General features: G+C 36.5%; 1 protein-coding gene and 1 non-coding gene across 2 annotated transcripts; both read left to right on the top strand.

Annotated features, from left to right (window-relative positions):
* Nucleotides 1–1,007: 1,007 nt before the first annotated feature.
* On the top strand, nucleotides 1,008–11,792 carry hhipl1 (HHIP-like 1). The gene is made up of 9 exons (XM_058749300.1): nucleotides 1,008–1,651; nucleotides 2,386–3,032; nucleotides 5,508–5,651; nucleotides 5,774–6,102; nucleotides 6,207–6,333; nucleotides 6,481–6,626; nucleotides 6,773–6,854; nucleotides 10,607–10,689; nucleotides 10,950–11,792. Exons 1-9 carry the CDS (start codon nucleotides 1,361–1,363, stop codon nucleotides 11,501–11,503), a joined length of 2,403 nt encoding a protein of 800 aa, XP_058605283.1. The 5' UTR covers nucleotides 1,008–1,360; the 3' UTR covers nucleotides 11,504–11,792.
* Nucleotides 11,793–12,599: 807 nt separating this feature from the next.
* On the top strand, nucleotides 12,600–12,672 carry trnat-ugu (transfer RNA threonine (anticodon UGU)). The gene has a single exon. It is a non-coding gene; the product is annotated as a tRNA-Thr (tRNA).
* The last annotated feature ends 9,209 nt before the right edge of the window (nucleotides 12,673–21,881 follow it).

The raw sequence follows: 21,881 nt of genomic DNA, 5'->3' as shown, positions 1-21,881 counted from the left end.
TACTGGAATAAGCTATTGGTTTATAATGGTATTTTAATGGAAACCATTGGAATTTCTGTGATGGTTTCTATTGTTTGTTTGTTTTTAACAGGGTAATCTGATTCTATTATCTCATTGCAAAAATAAAATAGAAACAGACGCACTGCACATTAACAGCCATTAACCAGCATGCAGCTACTTAACTGCTATTTTTGTTTCTGAAATGTTTCCAACACAGGGGTTAAAACGTCATTCAGAGACCTAAAACCCTTAATCTTTACAGGAACTGATTACAAGCAAGACTGAAGCTTCGTGTTTGCATGTTCATTCCGATATAAAAATTAAATACAATTAACTTTCGCATCTATATTTGCTTTAGGCTACGTATTTTCTGCATACTTGGGGTCACACTGACTCAGAACAAAACAAAAGTGTTACTATCCTGGATAACAGCCTAATCACCTTTCTGAAAACTTCACTATACTGTGTTTTAATTAGGTCAGACAAAAAGATTTTGAAATTACATTTTTACACATAAAACAATAGCAGACTTTAATACACCAAACAGTAAGGAAGTAAAGCTTATTTCAACAGAACATGAGTACAAAGTGAGGGGATCCAAGTGTTTGAAATACTATGATTGCATAACAGCAAGAACAGATGGAACAAAGCTTATTGTTTTCAAACTAGTGCTCACATTTTAATCCTCATTTTCTAATTGAGACTGACTTTCTGTTTGGTTTCATATGAAATAACAACAATTGTTAAATTAATCTCTTCAAAATATGTCAGTGTTAATCTGACCTGACATGAAAGCTCAATACACAAATATAATTCAAATTTTATATAAGCAGACACTTTCCAGAAATTTGTTCCATTTCACTCCAGCAAGAACACATTTGAATGTTTTGACTTTCTGTTAAAATCAGTAAAAGCCATGTGTTTTAAGATTATAGCCTGCTTAAATGTTTAGTTGTGAGCTAAATGGCGGCTTAACGGGTTAAACTAAACCTTAAAGATTTCGAAATGGGTTTTTTTTCCAGCATAACACACGTAGACATGGCAGACATGAGTTACAGTCGGAGAATTGCGGTTTGGACCTGTGTGTGTCTCACATCTGCTCAGGATGTCAGACACGTCTGGTAACTCAAACATGGAGGAGATGGTTTAGTATGATACAGGTCCAACCGATCTGCGATTCGTGTTTAGTCGCTACACAGTAAAAAAGACGTGAATTTGTTTGGAAATGGTTGATGATTAAAATCAGGGCAAAGTGCACGACTACATAAGTCAGTGAGGACACACGCAGAGTAGGCTATCCTCGCCATTGCATAACTTTTACTTCCATGTATCTGAAGTTGGGCGCCAGGATTTGAGCGCTATGTGGTACTTTTGCGATGTTTTCGGCCGTATATGGCAGTCGCCGTTTATTTTGTTTTATTTGTTTGCGTTTTGGATCGCACCTGCGTTCCTGCATCCGCAGTGTTTGGATTTTAAACCTCCCTTTCAGCCTCAACAAGAACTACAGTTCTGTCAAATGTATAAATACTTCGGCTGCTGTGACTATGCCAGAGACCAAGAGCTGATGGCAAAATACTATCGGATAATGGATAATTTCGATTATTATGGGTATTCCAACTGTGCAGTTTACGTCCAGGATTTGCTCTGTCAGGTAAGTTTGGTCGACTGCACAATTAATTTTTTTTTTTTTTTAACAAATTTTACTTTCTTTTTTTTTTTTTCTGCTTGTTGCTGGTAAATGTACTCGAACCATTATATGTCCGCCTTTCAACACGTACCGCATTTTGCAGCCATAAATTGTGAACGATGATGTCCAACAGTCTGCCTGCAAGCGTTGCCAATGAGTTGAAACACTGTTGTTTGGTGAGAGGCCAAATGACTTCACTAGTAATCACGAGGAACCGCCAATGTGAACAAAACTGAACCAGCAAATACTTAAAATCCACATATACATGCACAGTTGTTTAAATGAAAACATAAGAGCATAGCTAAAACAGAAAAACATAAAACACTTCATAGGCTTATAATATCCCTGTAATAAATTAAAAATAATGTAAAAAAAAAAAAACCTAAACAATAATTGTGGAAACCAAAAACTTTTTTTTCATGATTCCTTTATGAAAAGAATGTTAAAAAATAACATTTTAATGTTATCTTTAAATGTCTTTACTGTCGACTAATTTAATGCATCCACGATCAGTAAACACCCTAGTAACCAGTCAAAACTGTCTGGAAATTGCAAGCAACCAGGGGTCACATAGGGACTTTTGAAGCATTTAAGTGGTTGTGGTTTCTCAGAGTAGCAGACATGACTTGTCAAATCCATTGCTTGAGGCCATCGCGATTCAGTTACAATCCCTCACTTTTCCTGTTTCTCTTCTTCAGGAATGCTCTCCATACGCTGCTCACCTTTTTGATGCCGAAGACCCCAGCACACCTTTACGGACCATACCTGGACTCTGCCCGGACTACTGCTCTCAGTTCTATTCCAAGTGCAGATCCTTTCTTACCTTGTTGTCTGATGACCCACGTCTTTCAGAACTTGAGCATGACCAGCGCAGACTTTGTCAGTACCTCGAGCTGGATGACCCAGATTACTGTTATCCTCATCTGCTGAGCAATGAACGGTTGACCAAAAATCTGGGCCGCACCTCAGCAGACTCTGAAGGCTGCTTGCAGCTGTGTTTGGAGGAGGTTGCCAATGGACTCAGAAATCCTCTTGCCATGGTTCACGCCAATGATGGCACGCACAGGTTTTTCATTGCTGAACAAGTTGGCCTGGTCTGGGTATACCTTCCAGATCGATCAAAGCTGGAAAAGCCATTTCTAAACATCACAAAGGCTGTGCTGACATCTCCATGGGAAGGTGATGAAAGAGGCTTTTTGGGACTCACCTTTCACCCCAACTTTAAATACAACGGGAAGCTTTATGTTTACTACTCTGTTGAGGTGGGCATTGATGAAAGAATCCGTATTAGTGAGTTCCGGATCTCTTCTACAGATATGAACGTGGTTGACCATGGTTCAGAGAGGTGAGCAGTTTTTCTTTGACCCTTGGGGTGGGCGATATGGAAAAAATATCATATCATGTTTTTTTTCATGAAAATCACAATTCACGATTTTATCACGATTCTTTGTCATGTTGGTTTTACTATTTTGCAAGCTGTCTGAGCAGTACAGCCAAACTAATTTCCTTTTTTTTTTTTAAAACAAAACAAAAAAACAAAGCCTTTCAAGGTAACAAAGTATAAAATAAAGTAAAAAAAAAAAAAGACAGATATTTAGGCCAAAGTGAGCGAAGATAAAAATCTTTGTCATTATTTTATCTTTGTCATTAAAAAAATAAGAACAAAGATACACATTACAAGTACACATACAAATAAAATAAACAGTGCTTTATTTTTTAGGTACAGTAGATGTATTTAGCAGTAGCATTCAAGAAATTGAATTAACATACAGGTGCTGGTCATATAATTAGAATATCATCAAAAAGTTTATTTATTTCACTAATTCCATTCAAAAAGTGAAACTTGTATATTATATTCATTCATTACACACATACTGATATGTTTCAAATGTTTATTTCTTTTAATTTTGATGATTAAAGCTTACAGCTCATGAAAGTCAAAAATCAGTATCTCAAAATATTAGAATATTTACATTTGAGTTTGAATAAATGACCATCCCTACAGTATAAATTCTGGGTATCTCTTGTTCTTTGAAACCACAATAATGGGGAAGACTGCTGACTTGGCAATGATCCAGAACACGAACATTGACACCCTCCACAAAGAGGGTAAGTCACAGAAGGTCATTACTGAAAGGTGTGGCTGTTTACAGAGTGCTGTATCAAAGCATATTAAATGCAAAGTTGACTGGAAGGAAGAATTTGGGTAGGAAAAGGTGCACAAGCAACAGCGATGACCGCAAGCTTGAGAATACAGTCAAGCAAAGCCGATTCAAACACTTGGGAGAGCTTCACAAGGAGAGAACTGAAGCTGGAGTCAGTGCATCAAGAGTCACCTCACTCAGACGTCTTCAGGAAAAGGGCTACCAAGCCACTTCTGAACCAGAGACAACGTCAGAAGCATCTTAACTGGGCTGTGGAGAAAAAGAACTGGACTGTTGCTCAGTGGTCCAAAGTCCTCTTTTCAGATGAAAGTAAATTTTACATTTCATTTGGAAATCAAGGTCCCAGAGTCTGAAGGAAGAGTGGAGAGGCACAGAATCCATGTTGCTTGAAGTCCAGTGTGAAGTTTCCACAGTCAGTGATGATTTGGGCTGCCATGTCATCTGCTGGTGTTTAATTTTAATCACCAAAATTAAAAGAAATAAACATTTGAAATATATCAGTCTGTGTGTAATGAATGAATATAATAAACAAGTTTCACTTTTTGAATGGAATTAGTGAAATCAACTTTTTGATGATATTCTAATTATATGACCAGCACCTGTAATATAAAAAGTGAAACACTATATACTTATGCACTATATACATCAATTGTACAATGATTCTTGTTAAAGCAACTGTATTAAAGTTCTTCAGTCAGGAGCAGTGAGTGATTTTTCTTTTTGTGTTTTGTTGTTTTATTAATGAAGTTCCTAAACGTAAGTTAGGGAGGAGCAAGCCCATCTAATCTTTCAATCAACAGCCAGAGTATATAAGCAGCTGCTTACCTCTCTCCAGTCTCAGCTGCTCCAGCATCCCTCCACCTCCCCAATCTCCACCTTCTTCTTAGGTACCTTGCCCTTTGTAATCACCTTATATCATGTCCCTGGGGGGTTTATCAGAGCTCCAGTTGAAGCTGCTTCATCAAGCCACTCATCAGTGGACAGCAAGCCAAATAAGTTTACTCTATTTCCTAATGATTATATGGGCAAACAAACTCGTTAAACGTAAAAAGAAAAGTTCACCCAAAAATGAAAATTCTGTCATAGTGTTTTTATACCATCATTTACTCACTCTCAGGTTGCTTTAAACCTTTAAATCTATTTGATCATTTCTGTTGATAAATTCAGTTGGGACCAGTTGTAGTTTGGTTACCCACATTCTTCAGAATACCTTATTTTGTGTTTAACACAAGAAAGAAATTAATACAGGTTTGGGACAAAATGTAAGTGAGTAAATACTGACAGACTTATAATTTTTGGGTGAACCATCCCTTTAATGACAAGCGGCAGTAGTACTGTCCCTTTAAGATCAGCATCTAATATAAAGGCACTCATCTGTTTTTCTCTCAATTGTTTACTTTCACTTTAGACATGCAGCTGTGTTTATATGTAAACCTTGCGTGTTTTCGACAATATTAGCGCAATCAGACGCGATACATAACTTAGTGCAGTAATTAGGCGCTATTTGACAGGCTTTTTAGTATATTTGTCCAAAAGCAGATGGTTGAGACATTTTTATAGTCCACGATCAAAAATCCCACACCCCAATTTGACCCTATGCTTTCATATTGAATTTAGAGCATCCAATACTCCCTGTGTTTTCATGTCCCCCTCAGAATAATTTTGGAGATCGATGAACCTGCTTCTAATCACAATGGTGGGCAGCTTCTCTTCGCTGATGATGGATACTTATACATCTTTACTGGGGATGGTGGAATGGCAGGAGATCCATTTGGGAAATTTGGAAATGCACAGAACAAGTAAGTTGTTCTGTAACGTACACCATCAACTCTGGTATTGTACAAAAAGCTAAATTCAGTTCGGTACAAGAAGGACAGATTTCATAATAATTTTCCATCTCTTATCTATATGTAACTGCTAGATCTGCCCTTTTGGGAAAGGTTCTGCGCATTGATGTAGATGACAACGAAAGGGGGCCACTTTATAGAATCCCACCGGACAATCCGTTTGTGCATGAACCCAAAGCTCGTCCAGAGGTGTTTGCCTACGGAGTGAGGAACATGTGGAGGTGTTCGGTAGACAGAGGAGATCCGAACACCAAGGAAGGAAAAGGACGAATCTTCTGTGGGGATGTGGGCCAGAATAAGTATGAGGAAGTAGACATTGTGGAGAAAGGCCGGAATTATGGCTGGAGAGCAAAAGAGGGCTTCTCTTGTTACGACAAAAAACTCTGTGCCAACAGCTCCTTAGGTGAGAATACTGTTACTCTCATTGTCAGTCCTTCAGATTCTTGATGTTTGAAAAAGTCTTTTTCAACCCATAAATTATTTTACATTATGAACTCTTACTTCTAGATGATGTTCTTCCAATTTATGCATATCCACACAAAATGGGTAAATCTGTCACAGGTGGATATGTTTACAGAGGCTGTGAAAATCCAAATTTAAATGGAATGTACATATTTGGAGACTTCATGAGTGGGTAAGTAATGAAATATATGTATGTATGTATGTACGCTACCATTCAAAAGTTTGAGCATTAGTGTGTATGTTGTTGTGATACTACTTGAGGTCATAACTAATTTGATTTTTTCAAAATGACAAACATGAGCTGTATGTATTTCCACAGACGCCTGATGAGTTTAAAGGAAAACAGAAACACACACAATTGGGAATTCAGTGAGATTTGCATGGGTGTGGGCCTGACTTGTTCATTTCCAGGGCTCATTAACAATTACTATCCGTACATCATATCGTTTGCAGAGGATGAAGCAGGTATGTACCCAGAAAGGCTATATGTTCCTTTTTAATGCTTTATATGCTGCAAAAATGAGTCACTAGCATCTCCTAGTGAACAAGCTGTTTAGAGTTTTATAGTAATTTGATCAATAATTAATGTGACTTAACTTTTCTGTGACCAGGTGAACTCTATTTCATGTCCACTGAAATACCAAGTGCAACATCTCCGACAGGTGTTGTGTACAAGATTGTTGATCCCTCAAGGTATTCATTTTTTATCATTCATGAGGTAGTCTCATGATGTGCAAAGATCAGCTTGTGTTGCCTCTTAACAGACTTTACTCTCAAAAGATGAAAAGTCTGTGTTGGCAGCAATACGTGCAGCTGTAATCTATCTCTCGCTCTCTGACATAGATTAAATCAAGACTGGCCAAGTACTACACTTATTTTGACTTGTTCCTCCGTTTCTTAGAGAAAAAAGAGAAGAAAAGACAAAAAATTGAAAAGAAAAAATCTGGGTAACAGTGAAACACTTATAAATGAAGAGAAAGGGGCCAATCTGTAAATGGGTCAATGACGTGTTAAATTAGTTTTTATTTTAATGTTTATTTTAACATGCCCTGCTTCCCAATGTGCATACTATGCACCCTATCTGCCCTAAATAGTATTAAAAATGACTAATATCACATAGAATTTAGCATGGACAGTGTGCACATTGGGACGCAGGCATGTTCTTTGCAATCGTCGCTGAAACTCTATAAACTTTATTTTTGTCCATCTGTGTTTTCAATGCATTAATTTGTTGGATTTTTTGCACATACGAGCCACCGGTGCACACTGTATGTCCCGTCTCCCTCAATGAACGTACACAATAAGAAGAAACAATCTAAAATGGTTTGAAACCTCATACTACTCAAAAATAAATGCGATATGGTGATTTAAATTATGTTTGCACTTTACTTTGACGAGCCGCTCCAGCGCGCACGCGCTTCAGATGAGCAACGCAACCAATCCCAGTTCTTCTAAAGCCCCTTTTACACAACACGGCCAGCGGTGAAAACACAGCGCGGCTATCGCTTTCTCTCATTTTGGATGTGTTTTATACAGTCAAGGCGGTGCTTGTGTCATGGACTCGAGGCTTACATTACCATAGTAATCGCAAAGCGTGACAAAATGACTCTTCGCTACAATCAGCTCATCCAAAACTTTTAATTCTGTGTCTGTTAACGCACTCTCATGTTGTTCTCGCACGTCAAGCACGCTTTTAAACGTTCGTGCGTTGTAAGGTGTGCATTATTATTATTATTATATCCCATTTCATATTTTATAGTTATTTCCCATTTCATAGCCGGCGTCTTGTTTTTTAAATGCAAAAACGCATTCTTTGAATAGCCGCTTAGGACTCAGCTCACGTGCATGAAGCGCCATCTGTTTCCCTAAACCACCACAGGTCCGATTTTCTTGCACAGAATGCTTATTAAATCACGACCACGATTATTTATTTTTGCTAATTATTATTTTATTTTCGTTAGTTTTTCAGTTACTGTTGTTAGTTTCGTTTAGTTTTAGTTTTTCATTTATTTAGAAATTTTAATTTTATTTCAGTTTACGAAAATGTTTTTTGACCAATAGTTTTAGTCTTAGTTTCAGTTTTCGTTTACGAAAATAACCTTGGTCCGGCCATAACGTTTTCCTTGTAAACATCTTTGAAATTACCCTAAATTTATTCAGATTAATTTTCTGCACTATTTAGCATAATTTTCAAAGTGTTTTGTAATACTGTATAAAATTGCAAAGCATTTGTATTTATATTTCCGTCATAATTTACAAACAAACTTTGTCCAATGATTTCCATTTTATGAAATATCATGTGGTGCAACCATCAAAAAACTACCATTTTGGGACTTTTATGTTGAAATCCATTCAAAGATAAGACTTTGCATCATATACCAATTTGCCAAGGACCCATGGTAGCATCAGGCAAGTTTGTAAGTCTCTTTCAAATTTGGAAAAAAAATAATCTTTTTAACAGCTGGTATGTAGTTACCACATTTGGATATCATGTGGTATGACCTCAGTTATTTCTGCAATTATGTATTTTCATTGTAAATTTCATAGTGACCTTTTGTGGGAAGCTGGCTTGTTTTGATTAGTTGACCAATTCTGTGCTTGTAAATTTCGATTGAATTTGAAAATATCATGTGTTGCGACCAAATATCATGTGGTGCGACCACTGCAGAGTGTTTTCCATTATAGATATATGTCCCAGATTGGCAGTTTGTTTGCTTTTATATTCAATTGATGGTTATATACATAAAATACTTTATTTTAGTATAATTTGGAATATATTTTTATGCAATTTGGTTAATTTCAGACTGTTTATGTTTAATCTTTGTACAATATGAGAAAAAATGCAAAAAGAATAAATAATAATAATTCAATGCAGTCTAGCACAAACTCCTGAAGTCATTTTCTACTATAAGAAAGATGTTCATGTTGTCATCTCAGAACCTGAGCCAGCAACCTCCCCCTACTCTAAATTGACCTTTCACAAAGACCCACCCCCCTTAGTTACTGTTGCTACGTCCGACAAACCATGGCACTTTTATGCCACACAACATGTTTTCACACATTGAAAAATACATCAAGCAGCAAAGAGGACACTGACAGACAAGACAGAGCTGGTTACTTTTAGTATGAAACAAAGCCTCAGTGTTCAAATTTTGTCTTTTTTTTTTAAAGAAATTCAAACAACAAATACTGTTTTGTGGCTCTTTAACATGTCATGACAGATCGCTGTAGCGCCTCAGTTAAAGCGGCACATGAACCGATCATCTCTTCATCTTTACTAGTCATAGCATGAAATAAACATGAATGAACATCAGAAGGTATCTTGTTTCAACCGTGAAAAGATGTCAATACACACAATTTTTCAAGTTCAAGTCCACCAAAGTTAATTTACTCTCCTGTCTGGTTTGTCTGCTTTATAGTATGTCAGACTGCCTGTTAATCAAACTCCTGGCGAAAGGGTCAATTGAGCAGCCAATATTGGGCAAAGTACAGAAATAACTGTGGCTAAGGAAATGCCTGCAGTTAATGCCATGTGCTACACTTTTCACACATCTTTTTAAATAGATTTTTAATGATATAAAGTATTTTTGTCATTTGGAGCGACCACTCATTATGTGGTGCGACCAATAATAGCAATAACTGTATTAAAATAAAAATTAAATATCTCATTTCTGTGGTTGAAATATGAATTACTGCTACAGTATGCTTAAGTGAATGGTATTTTAAAAACATTTTCATCAGTTTTATGCAGTTTGCAGGAAAAATAAGTCTGTTAACTACATTTAAAAAGGCAACTCTGAAATCATAGAACAAAAATAAGAGATCATTATTTACAAAAACTCAAATTAAATGCAAATACTTTGTTTCTAAACACTTTAATTACTGAGAACATTTTTAAAAAATGTTAAGCATGTTAAGGAAATTATTTAATTTTAATGTAAATCATGGTCACGCCACATGACATTTTGTAAGGCTACGGCCAATTAATCTAGATGAAAAAACACTAAAATCACTTAATTTTAAATTGTAATATTAATTTATGTGTACACAACATTCTTAATGTTTGAACAATTACAGTAGATATTATTTTTTGTATTTTAAAATTGACCAGTTGAAAATACTTATACGTCAATGACCCAAATATTAAAACACTCATTGTTTTAAATGTATAGCCACAAAACTAAACTATGCATATTAACATGATTTACTTTATCTTACTTGAAAAATGTAACGTTTCTGTTGTAAAATCTATCCACTTTTACAGCTACATTGTGACAACGTAACACAAAAACTTTTTTTTTTTTTTTTTTACCTCTGTGAAAGAAAACAAGAGACAAGTTTAAATAAAATCTGTGGTAATCAACATTATTAGGCCACAAATGTCAACTGAACCCAGAAAATTCATTTAAAGAAATTATTAAAATGCTCTCCCTGCTTTATTACAGACGTGCACCACCAGGAAAATGTCATTATGAGCCTCTTTCAGTTCGTGTTAGGAGCAAACTTATACCATTCGAGCCAAAGGAAAGTAAGTTGGCTGCCTTTTTAAGAGATGCAGAAAAACTGTTTTGCCATGAAGCTATGTGCTGCTCAAAATATTTCATGTTCTGCCAAATAATGCAATAGAATGCCATAGGAATAATGTATTTTTCTAGGCCCAATCAGAAGTTAGCATCACCTTGGGATAATGGAACCCAAAGTTATAACAACTCTTTTCTGGGTTTTAAGACTCATTCCTGCTGCACTCTATGACAACGTGATTGATTTTAAAAATCCCTTTTTTCACAGCACTAATAGGAGTCCATGTTCCAACAAAGAATCCCAGACTCTCAAATCCAGAGGAACCTCCTGACACTGGCTCAAAAAACTGGCTTCAAGAGCTGCTGGACATCTTTAGAGAGCAGGACGAGCAGATCACCCCCACACCATTCACCCCAACTACACTCAAGCCCCTCAGGACATCCAGGCAGAGGAAAGGTAGACGCAGGAAGGGCAAGCACAAGAACGGAGCAGTGAGATTGGTCGGGGATGAAGAGGGTCGGAGGGATCGGGGAAGGGTGGAAGTATACGCTAATGGGGAATGGGGGACCGTTTGTGACGATCTCTGGAACACTAAGAATGCCATAGTGGTTTGCCGGCAGCTCGGGTTCCAACATGCACTTAAGGCTGCCAAGCACGCTGAGTTTGGGGAGGGGACGAGCCTGAAGATTATTCTGGATGATGTGCAGTGTTTGGGGACAGAGGAAACTCTCTTGGACTGTCAGCATGCTGGGATTGGCACACACAACTGCGCTCACTACGAAGACGCAGGAGTGATATGTGGAAATTCAGGCCTGGAATAATCTGAAAACAAGCTTTTTGTTATTAGTTGTAGCACATAGGTCTACCTCAGCTTTACCAACTGCAATACAGAAGACATATGGACTATAATAAAATGTGATATTTGAATTTAATTTTTATCTAACAAAGCATTCATGTTCATGGTTTGATGCTCAAATTCATAGACCTATGTGGATGTTTTATTTTGTCTAAATCAAGGAGGTTTTGTTATCCAATACATTACGTCTTTGCATAACTTTTGTAACAGTTAATTTTTCCAATATTCATTCACAAATAAATTTGGAGTGATGACGTTTTTGTGATTATTTGACACCAACATAAAACATGAGAAAAACAGCATGTAGCACCTACAACTTAAAGGGATAGTTCACCCAAAAATGAAAATAGTTGCCATCGGAAAAAATACTATGTACGTCAATATCTACTGTCAAATGTTTGGTTAACCAAATTCTTCCAAATATCTTCATTTGTGTTCAGCAGAAGAAATAAACTCATACAGGTTTGGAACAACTTGAGGGTGAGTAAATGACAGCGTTTTCATTTTTGAGGGAGTCTTTGATAGGTTGCTTTGTATGTTTTGAATATTTTATATTATGGTATTTATATTTGAAATACCATAGTATATGAATATGGTATTCATGTAATCTATCAAAGTACCAATATTACCATCTTGTACAATCACTTTAAAACTTTAAAATTCAGCTAGCTAACGTTAGTGCTGTTGTGAATAGGGCACACACAACAACTGGCCATTCTAGTCGGTTTTTTGTTGTTGTTGTACTTCTTTTGTAGATACAGCTGACAATTTTTAATATGTTTTCTAAACGATACCCTTCTGTAAAGTAGTTAAAAAAAATGTTCGTAGCAAATTAATTTGGTTGTTGAATCGTTGAGTAAAGTAGGGTCTCGTTTGTTAAACATTTGGAGCTAAATACGACATTAAAATATATAGATATATATAATAAAATACAAGAAAAATATCTTTGAACAAAATTACATTTTATCGTACTGGTATAAAATAGTAATTACTGTGTTTTTCGTAGTTACAATGCGTATTTTACCCTTATTAGCCATTAGCTAGAAAGCTAAAGGCATGTTGGCTCCATAGCTCAGTGGTTAGAGCACTGGTCTTGTAAACCAGGGGTCGCGAGTTCGATCCTCGCTGGGGCCTGATCTTTTATTTTACTTCTTAACAATCACCTGGAGATTTTATGGTAAAGTGATACTGACTATTAACAGAATAACACAATTTATCATATGACACAATTTATCGTAAAGTAAAACACTGATGTAAAGTTTTTTTTATGTAAAGTTAAATTTAAGCACAATTTTTGTTGTTTAATTGTTGTATAATTCAGTATAATTCAGTATAATTGTTGTTTATAGTTTCATATCAGGGTTTTGTCTTTAAAAAAAAAAATACAGAGTTTGCTTGCTCTTAAAACCCACATCCAAACAGGAGCTAAATAAGCTGTGTTATCCAAATGTGGGTAGATGACATTGTTCTCATTGCAATAATGGTGTCTTTGTGCACTGAATTCCAGCTCTGCTTTGAACAAGTTCATTGATATGCTGAGCATTCAATCACGTAGGTAGTGCCAGCCTATCTCTGCCAACTTCCTTTACAAATTTGGCATCCCTCAGAAAAGTAATTTAGCTCTCTGCCTCCAGAAACACATCATTTACAGAGCAGGTCTCCCTGCAGCAGAGCAGCAATGGAGAGGTGAATATCATTTTAGAAGATCTCTCTGGACATGTAAGTGTTTAAAGTAGTCACTATATTGTCATGGTTATTAAAACATAGGTGTATATGTGTAATCAAAACTAGAGAGAAAGAGAGAGAAGGCATTTTATTAAAAAGTGCTAGACCTACTGTTTATTTCAAATGAATTATATGTGGTGTTATAGTGACGCCTACCGGCATTATAAGTGAATTGATTTAAGAAAATACATTTATGTAGTGAGAGTAACCATGTAGTGCCAATAGATGGCAGTGTTGCACTATAATAATTATTTTTCATTTATTTAATAATAACTTTTCTTTATTCTTTTATATGCATTTTCTTTTTTGCCTTATCTTTCTTCTTGATTTATGGATTATACAAACTTAACTGTATATTGTTTATTGTTTGCAACTGGACAAATGTATAATAAGGACAATTTACCTTAAATCATAGTATATTTAAAACATAGGAGATGCTGTGGTGAATTTAATTAATTAATATGAACAGTCTAGCAATTCAAGATTTTATTATTTTATTGCCATGTTTTAAAATTCATTAAAATTATTACTTAAAATAACTAATAATACATAATTAACCTTAATGTAACTACTGGTTATTGTATGTTTTAGACTTCAATTTTTTTTTTTTCTTACTAAAGAAACTGATGGGACACAATGGTGGCACAACTTATATATTGCCAGAATCTGCCATTAATGGTCATGGGAATTAAATATTAATAATAGTCCACCCATATGGTGCTTCTGATAATCCTTCCCTTTGTCAAGAAGATTAAGAGCGTGCATTTAAAAAAAAAAAATCCCATCGTCACATTCAAAAATGGTATTTATTTTCGTTATGAATCGCATTGGATCAAACAGCACCTGAAGGGGAAAACTTCATGACTGAAAACTTCTGTGTGGAATACATTTTCCAGACGATGACACAATGATTATTACATGTAAAATCAGCAAATGTTGAAAGGTTTGACTACTGCTCCCCTTGTAAAGAATGGACCATGTGGCTGTAAGATGTAGGTTGTTTCAAGCCATTTCAAATCAGAACAACCATATGTCACCCCAGCATGAACCCATTTCATATCTCACATTAGTCACTCGGTCTTCCTGGTAATTATGGTCAATTAATGGGACACTAGTGAGTGCTCTCCTCTAGTAAGCTTTAAGTGGAGCGCTGAACCTGAACAAATCCCATTTCCTGTCACGTTTCTCTGTTCTCTTATCAAAAGGTTGATCATCTCCGCCCCACAGATCCAGATCCTGCAGTTCTAGAGAGGCACTGGAGCGTTTCTCACTCTCATGTGTCACTGTTCATCACAGAGGACACATCACTTTGTATTCATCAGGCCATGTCGACAAAAGATGTTCCGACAAGATATTATATATAAATGTTTTCAAGTGTTAATCATTTTGAAAAATTTTAAGCAGGCAGGGTTAACCTTGTAGTAGTACTCAACACTGATTACTGTCACACATAATTCAATTTTAAAGCACATCCACCACAATATCAGACTGTAGCACCAATTTTTACTTTGAAATCATTCTGAGGTAAATACAGATTTAAAATCATGACAAGAAACCGTTTAATAGCTACGATACTGTTTTTGAAATCAAATCTTTGCATAGCTATGACAGGAAACACTGGCATCTAACAATGCCTTGGGGAAAAAACTGTTAAGCTTAAAAAATAAAGCATATACATAAACCCAAATAGGAAATAAAACAAGTTATCGAATAAGCGTGTGTCCTATTCTGTGTCCCAAACTCCTGAAACATTGGTGTCTCAATTGCAGTCAATGCAATTTGGGAAAGAAATCAAGCAAATCTGTATGTGTGTGAAAATATTCAGAGATAACCCCCTTTGTAATCGTTAACATTTTCCTAAGTAACTGTAATTTAATTACATATTTTTCTCAGTAACTGTAACAGATTACAGTTACATTTATTTTGTAATAAAATTACATAATTCTGGCACATGTATAGTTACTCCCCAACACTGCCAGTGGGATCTATAAGATTTATTACAATTTAAAATAATGATTTTCTATTTTAATATACTTTAAAATTGAACTGAAACGCTGAATTATCATCAGCCATTACTCCAGTCTTCAGTGTCACATGATCCTTCAGAAATCATTCAAATATGCTCTAGAAACATTTCTTATTATGATCAATGTTGCAAACAGTTGTGCTGCTCAATATTTTCTGTAGATGCCATGATAAAAAGCACAGCATTTATTTGAAATGTTTTATAACACTGCAGATGTGTTTATTGACACTTTTGTTGCATCCTTGCTGAATAAAAATCTTTTGAACAATAGTGTGGTCTACCAGACATGAAACACAAATCTGATGAAGGTCCATTGTGGTCATGCCTAACGTTTTTCCATTCAGAAGTGCGTGAATGGCTGCAGGTCTTGTCTATTAATAGGACAGGGGTGACTGACACGAACGGGTCAGTGAGTGGGAGTAAGGGTCTGTGGCTGGCTCCAGACTGCCAGGCGATCCTACATACAGTTGTTTACTCACAGCTTGGGGCCTTCTTGAGGACCTGCCCCCTCCAGAGACCCGGAGCACAACACGGCTACTGCCCCAACACTCAATCTAGGGCTTGAACCCAGCCCTTCCCCCAAGTTAACAGCAGGTTAACATTGCATAGCTGGCAAAGATACAGGCTGACCATAAAAGTAATAAATTATAGTCTTTGATGGGCTTAAATGTGTTTTAACCAAACTTTTACCTTAAGGACAGCGTTATTATTATTATTGCTCAGCCACATAGCTATCACCATTAGCACCTTAGCAACCACATAGCAACTCCCCACAAACCATCCAGAACACCCTAGCAACCACTAGGATTTGGGACTACCCAGGGGTGCGTTTCCCAAAAGCATCGTTAGCTAACTATGGTCCCAAGTTCCATTGAACTCTCTTGGTAATGATGGAACTTGCGAACAATATGCAAGCTGACATTATCAAGTATGTCACTCACTTTGCAAAAACAAACAGAAGCACCTCATAAGAGTTCAAAAGCACTCATTGTGTGAATAGTTATAATACCTCTATAATAAATGAAAGTAAAAAAAGCTTCATAAATCGTACAACCTTTATGAGGTATTGATTTTACACACAGTTCAACTAACAAGAAGTTAATACTGAGTGAGTAATATCTAAGACACATTTTTTGTCAGCAAAATAGTTCCAAAGAAAGCTAGAGCAGGACATTTGTGCATCTATACAGTTGTTCCTGAATGAATCTGTTTTTAAACGAATCATTTGAATGATTCAATGATCCTTTCATAAAGCTTTCTGGTTGAAAAAGGTGAAAAAGCCCTCTTCCCAGTTCTCAAGAGCTACACACACTTTTTTGAGTGGCCAGATTCATGTCTGAAGCACCACGGATCAAGGGTTGCCTTTTGGATGCTGTAAAAGCTTGCTAAACACAGGGCTAGAAAGCATCCGTAAAGAAAATAAACAGTCATAAGGAGCTTGGAGCTCAGCAGATGTGGCGACGTGCGTAGAGAGCCAGCAGCAAACATTTGGTTAACTCTCCTATTGAACAATGAAAGATCTGGCTTTACGGTCATCCGTAGCATTCGTACCATTGCATTGTCTGCACGGTCAGGTGAGTTATCTTCTGCTATTGTGCTCTGTGAATGGGAATAGCTGAGATACCCTCCCCAAGTGAGTGATAACATCTCCTGATAGAGGTTTTATGAAGAACCAAATGTGCAGCAGACAATAGACTGACCCCGAGAGGCTGAGTTCCAGCTGCTCCGATGGGTCACTCTGGGATTTTGTGAATTCTCTCTAAGACCTCAGGATCTGGGCTGAAATCAAGAGGTTCTTACAAAAGTCTGGGTGGTCAGCAGTTACTGTGGGTTTAGAATAGAAAGGCCTGCAATTTAAGGCTGTTTTACAAATTGGAAATATTGGTCATTTCGGTCAGTTGGTGAGTGGTGAAATGTGCGGGTTGTAGAGAGATCGATCTTTTAAACCTAACAATTGCTTTTAGAAAATGAGATATGAATAGAAAAAAATATTATTATTATTATTATTAATAAATAAAACAAATTTTTATTATTTCTGGCAATTAATGCTTTCACAAGTTTGGAAGTTCCAAACATTTATTTAGCTCTTAGAAAATAAGATATAGTAAATAAAATTAATTATTATTGTGTCTAACTAGCTAAACTAATAAACAAATACTGAATTGCTGAATTCAAGTAAAACAATTGTTTTACATAATATATATTTAAACAAAACCATTAAGAACATGTTGACAAGGCTGTCAGTAGATTTTGGAACTGATACAAGGCCAAAGAATGTTTTTGATTAACTGGTCTGGCCAATATACCAATCTATCATAAGTACATCTAAATTCAGACTTGAGCTCTTGGGGTCACATCCTGTGTTTTTTATTTGACAGAATGACGTTAAATAAGGAGTAGGAAATTACAACAGTGGGGCAAAAACTAGTGTAAAGGAACAATTGCAGATAATCAAGGCTGACATCACTGGTCTGTCTGTTATTCGTTTTATTTGTGCCTGTGGAAGAATGAACCTGAGCTGAAATCCCAAACCGATAAAGTCCAAATCAACCTCAGCTGTGAACAGGCCAGCAAGGGTCATGGCTAAAATACACATGCCATATCAAACACATCCACAGAGAGAAGAAATTACAATAATTGTCATTTTTTTCGGCATATTGAGCTACAATTCTTTGTAAATTTGCTCCAACCCTGTTTGCCCCTTCTGCTAGATTTTTTAACTACACCATATTGCTGCAAAACCTTTGTTCTTTAACATTAATTGACACATTATATCCATTGAATTTATATATATATATATATATATATATAAATTAATGAAAATGTTTAGCCAGTGACAATTTTATTGGAGGGCTCTTCAGCGCATAAATCATTTTTACTTATTTATTTTTTAACCTTGCTGCCTTCACAACTAATCCATAATAATGTGCATGTAAATAAAAAAATAAAAGAATAAAAGAGTAATATTTTTCCAATGATAAATGGGAATATTAAAGCTTTTTACAGATATCCTTGGTTTTATATATACATAATTTTATTGGACTTTATTTATTTATTTATTTAAAATCTGCAGCCTTTACAAGCCCTGATAGTCACTAATAAAGTGCATGTTGTGGTGCAAAATTAATAAAATAAAATAGAATAAATACTTTGTCCATGAGCAAAGATGGCATTTTAAATCACATTGCAAATAGGAATTTATATAGCTTTCTACAGGCTTTACAGACATTCTTGGTTTTAATCCAGCAATCTTGGAGCATGAAGGCTTTTCATATGCATGTATCAGCCATATAAGCCAGTTTTTGTGAGGATTTTTGGACATAAAGTACAAGCGCAAATATGCATGTACACTGCTCTTTTTGTAAGGGACAGAGACCTGGTGGCCAGCATAGACTGCTGCTCACGGGCATTTGTGGCTCCCCTGCAGGAAGCACTAAGGAAATCTGGGATTCCTGTTGGTCTGGAAGAGTAAACATGGCGTTAACCACCATGCACTGGCAGCGGACCTGTGCCTATGCCATCCGCACACATACAGTAGCTCCTCTTTCAAGAGCTGGCTAATGCACCACTAATCTAACGGCTCTGGGAAAAAAAAGAGAAATGTCCCCTTGACAGGTAAAGCCCAATTAAGAAAGACCTCATTTTGAAATATCAAATTAATAGCTATCATTATTTAATATAATTCTAAAGTGCATTAAAACACACAGTCTATTTAAGCATTATCAAAACATTAGCATGATAAACAAGTTTCTAGTTTGAATCAGACGTTCATCATGACATACTATGACATACAACGAATCTTGATGCAACTAACCCCACTGTTTTCCTTTTACTCACTTTCCCTCGATGGTCTACACATCTGCTGATGATTCCTCATCTTTTCCAAGGACTTCAATGTGGTCTACATATGTTTGGCTGCATTTCCTTGTCCATTTAGCCCTGGTTCCCTCTGAATTAGTAATGTGTTGAATTAGTAATGTGCTTTATGCCACCATGCAGATGTCCACCAGCAGGCAGTTCTCTCAAATCATATTTGGATCGACCCTTTTCAAAGCTAATTGGTGATGAATTAGCAATGACGCACCATTGCTCAGGCTCTCTTCACATCAGATGTTAAATGTGGCTTGTGTTCCTGTTTTTCTAATGCTCCGTGTCACAAATTTGGTGGTCTGATGTTTCACTACAAAAGCACATGCAGCGACATTCGGTGCAGAGCAAAACTTTCAGGCACATGTCATTCATTTTATCTGAAGTTTCAGACTCAGAGCCTTCTGGAACCTACCCAGCATGCCAGGGAATAAATTATATCAGTTCTGGGAAGTGGCTGTAATACAAACAAACAGCAATGTGCTAATGGCTGGAACATTTCACACCCAGCAAACCAGTGTAGTGTATAAGGCTATGAAAGTTGATTAATACTGGCTGGCCATTTTCTGCTCAACAGATCTGTATTTTGTCTCATTTTGTGTGAGTTATGTGTCAGATTAATAAATATTAACAAAAATATAGAGTAATAGAAAATTAGCAAGAGTTATAGCGATGCTTGCATAATTCAGGACCGCTAAACTGATGTAACTGTAATAAAAAATACTCTTTCCTTAGCCTTAGAAGCTAGAAAGAGGAATATAACTGATTCCTTTATAATAAATTGGGACAGAATCAAGCAGAACACAGACTTCTCTATTCGCTAGAACCTGGTGCAGTACAGGGTTTGTGCTGCGAGCTGTACTCAGTCAGAGCAAGAGGCTTTGATCTTGGCTCATCACGGTCCATTCCACCAGCACCCATATGGACTCACTTTTCTCAGGTCTGTTTTGGATCTCTCTCTCTCTTATTTATAGCCCCAAGAGCAGTTGTAAAACAAGCCCCTCGCAAATGTTGCTCTCATTCACCAATGCTTGCAGTGATGCTTTTGCCTGACATTCAGCAGCATTTACTACAGTTTTCATTGACATGAACGTCATCATAAACCTAAAAATCGTCACCCTAATTTTGTTACATTCATCACAAACAATTATGCAAAAACATGAACTGGAGGTCCTATAGGTCCTATACAGGAAAAAATAAACAAATAAATAAAATAATCTAAAATATATATTTTGACTGGTAGTGTAATCATTTTTTAAAAATCATTAAAAAAAAAAAAAGGTAAAACTTACATTTTAACGGGTCTGTTTCATGAGCCCCTAAACCACTTCCTCATTATGTGTTCACTGGTAATTATGCTTCCTAATGCATTAATGGTTTGCAGTACATTGAGAAGACATATGCTTGGAAATAGACTTCCTAATTATTCATAATGTATGGGGACAAGAGCAAAGGCCATAGTCGTACACAAAATAACCCAATTTGGTTGTCTGTCTTTAGAGCCTGGTCTTTATGTTTAAGCAATGTCCTGTGACCATTCACTCCTCTATTTATTTTTGTTTCCTCTCGTTGTGAGGGACAAAGAGCAGGCGTCCCTATGGCCTCCTGGGGTTCTCCGGGAGAGGGGTGTTTTCTGTGCAAACAACCCCAAATACAGGTACAGTTATCTTTGCCTGACTCCCTGCACCCAGTTCCAAGCCGCCAAGCTTTGAGTTCACCGTGGGAGCCATGGAGGGCTGACCTCTAATAAATATTCTGTTTTAACTCTGTAGCGAGTGTAATTTCTGCTTGTTATTTCCATTGATAGAAAAGAAACATTAGGACGAGAGCTGTGGGAGATCCAGAGGGTGCCATGTTCACTTCAAAAGGCTTCAAACGCCTCTTTAGTATTTAACTGAAAATATTACACCAACAATAAATCACTGTTTCCAGTAATGCTAGATGATGGTTTATTGCTTTTTCAAGTGTTTTAATGTTTTTTCTTTTTTTCCACAACTAACTAAAGAATAAATTAGATTATATAATTTTCTCAAGAATATGTGAAGGTGTTTCATTCAGAACCAGATCTCAGATTACAAAATTACCAGAACCAGATGACGTTCGGTTCAATTAATGGTCCCACATTGTGGACCGAATACTGTACTAAACTTTTTGTCCCATCTTACTTTTAAACGTGCCACAAATTTTGAAGGATGAGAAAAATGCATCTGAGGCAGACCAAACATAACCTCTGAGCAAAACCACTAAGTGGGCTCCCAAAGAACAGAAGGGAAGGGGGAAATATTACCGACCTCCATTGCAGCACCTGATTTGGACTTGGTTCAGGTTGTGTCCTGGCTGAAGCACTCAAGCGATGCTTAACGTGAAGGCAATTAGATTATTAGTGCAGCAGATGGCTGCTACATAGCAAGATTGGTATTCAATGATAAGCACTGCAAAAACCCTTCAGGGCTTCAATCTTTTCTCAGCTTTGTTACCCAATACGTAACTTTGAGCGTAGTTCTTATAAAGACATGATACTACTCCGGTTGTCCAATTTATTTTGCATTAGCTAGACTTAAAGCTAATGCCTCTTTTCGTCCAAAAACAAAATGTTCTTCCTCTTAATTGGTAATTGAGAAAAGCAGGCAGCACATGTGTTAAAGGCAACCTAATATCCAGTGGAAAATGAGAACACAAATCTACTGTTAAGTCCATCATCATGCTCAAATTGAAAACGACTGGT

The sequence above is a fragment of the Onychostoma macrolepis genome, chromosome 17 (genome assembly GCF_012432095.1).
Source record: "Onychostoma macrolepis isolate SWU-2019 chromosome 17, ASM1243209v1, whole genome shotgun sequence".
Lineage (NCBI taxonomy): Eukaryota > Metazoa > Chordata > Actinopteri > Cypriniformes > Cyprinidae > Onychostoma > Onychostoma macrolepis.
This window is presented reverse-complemented; position numbering and strand designations above follow the sequence as displayed.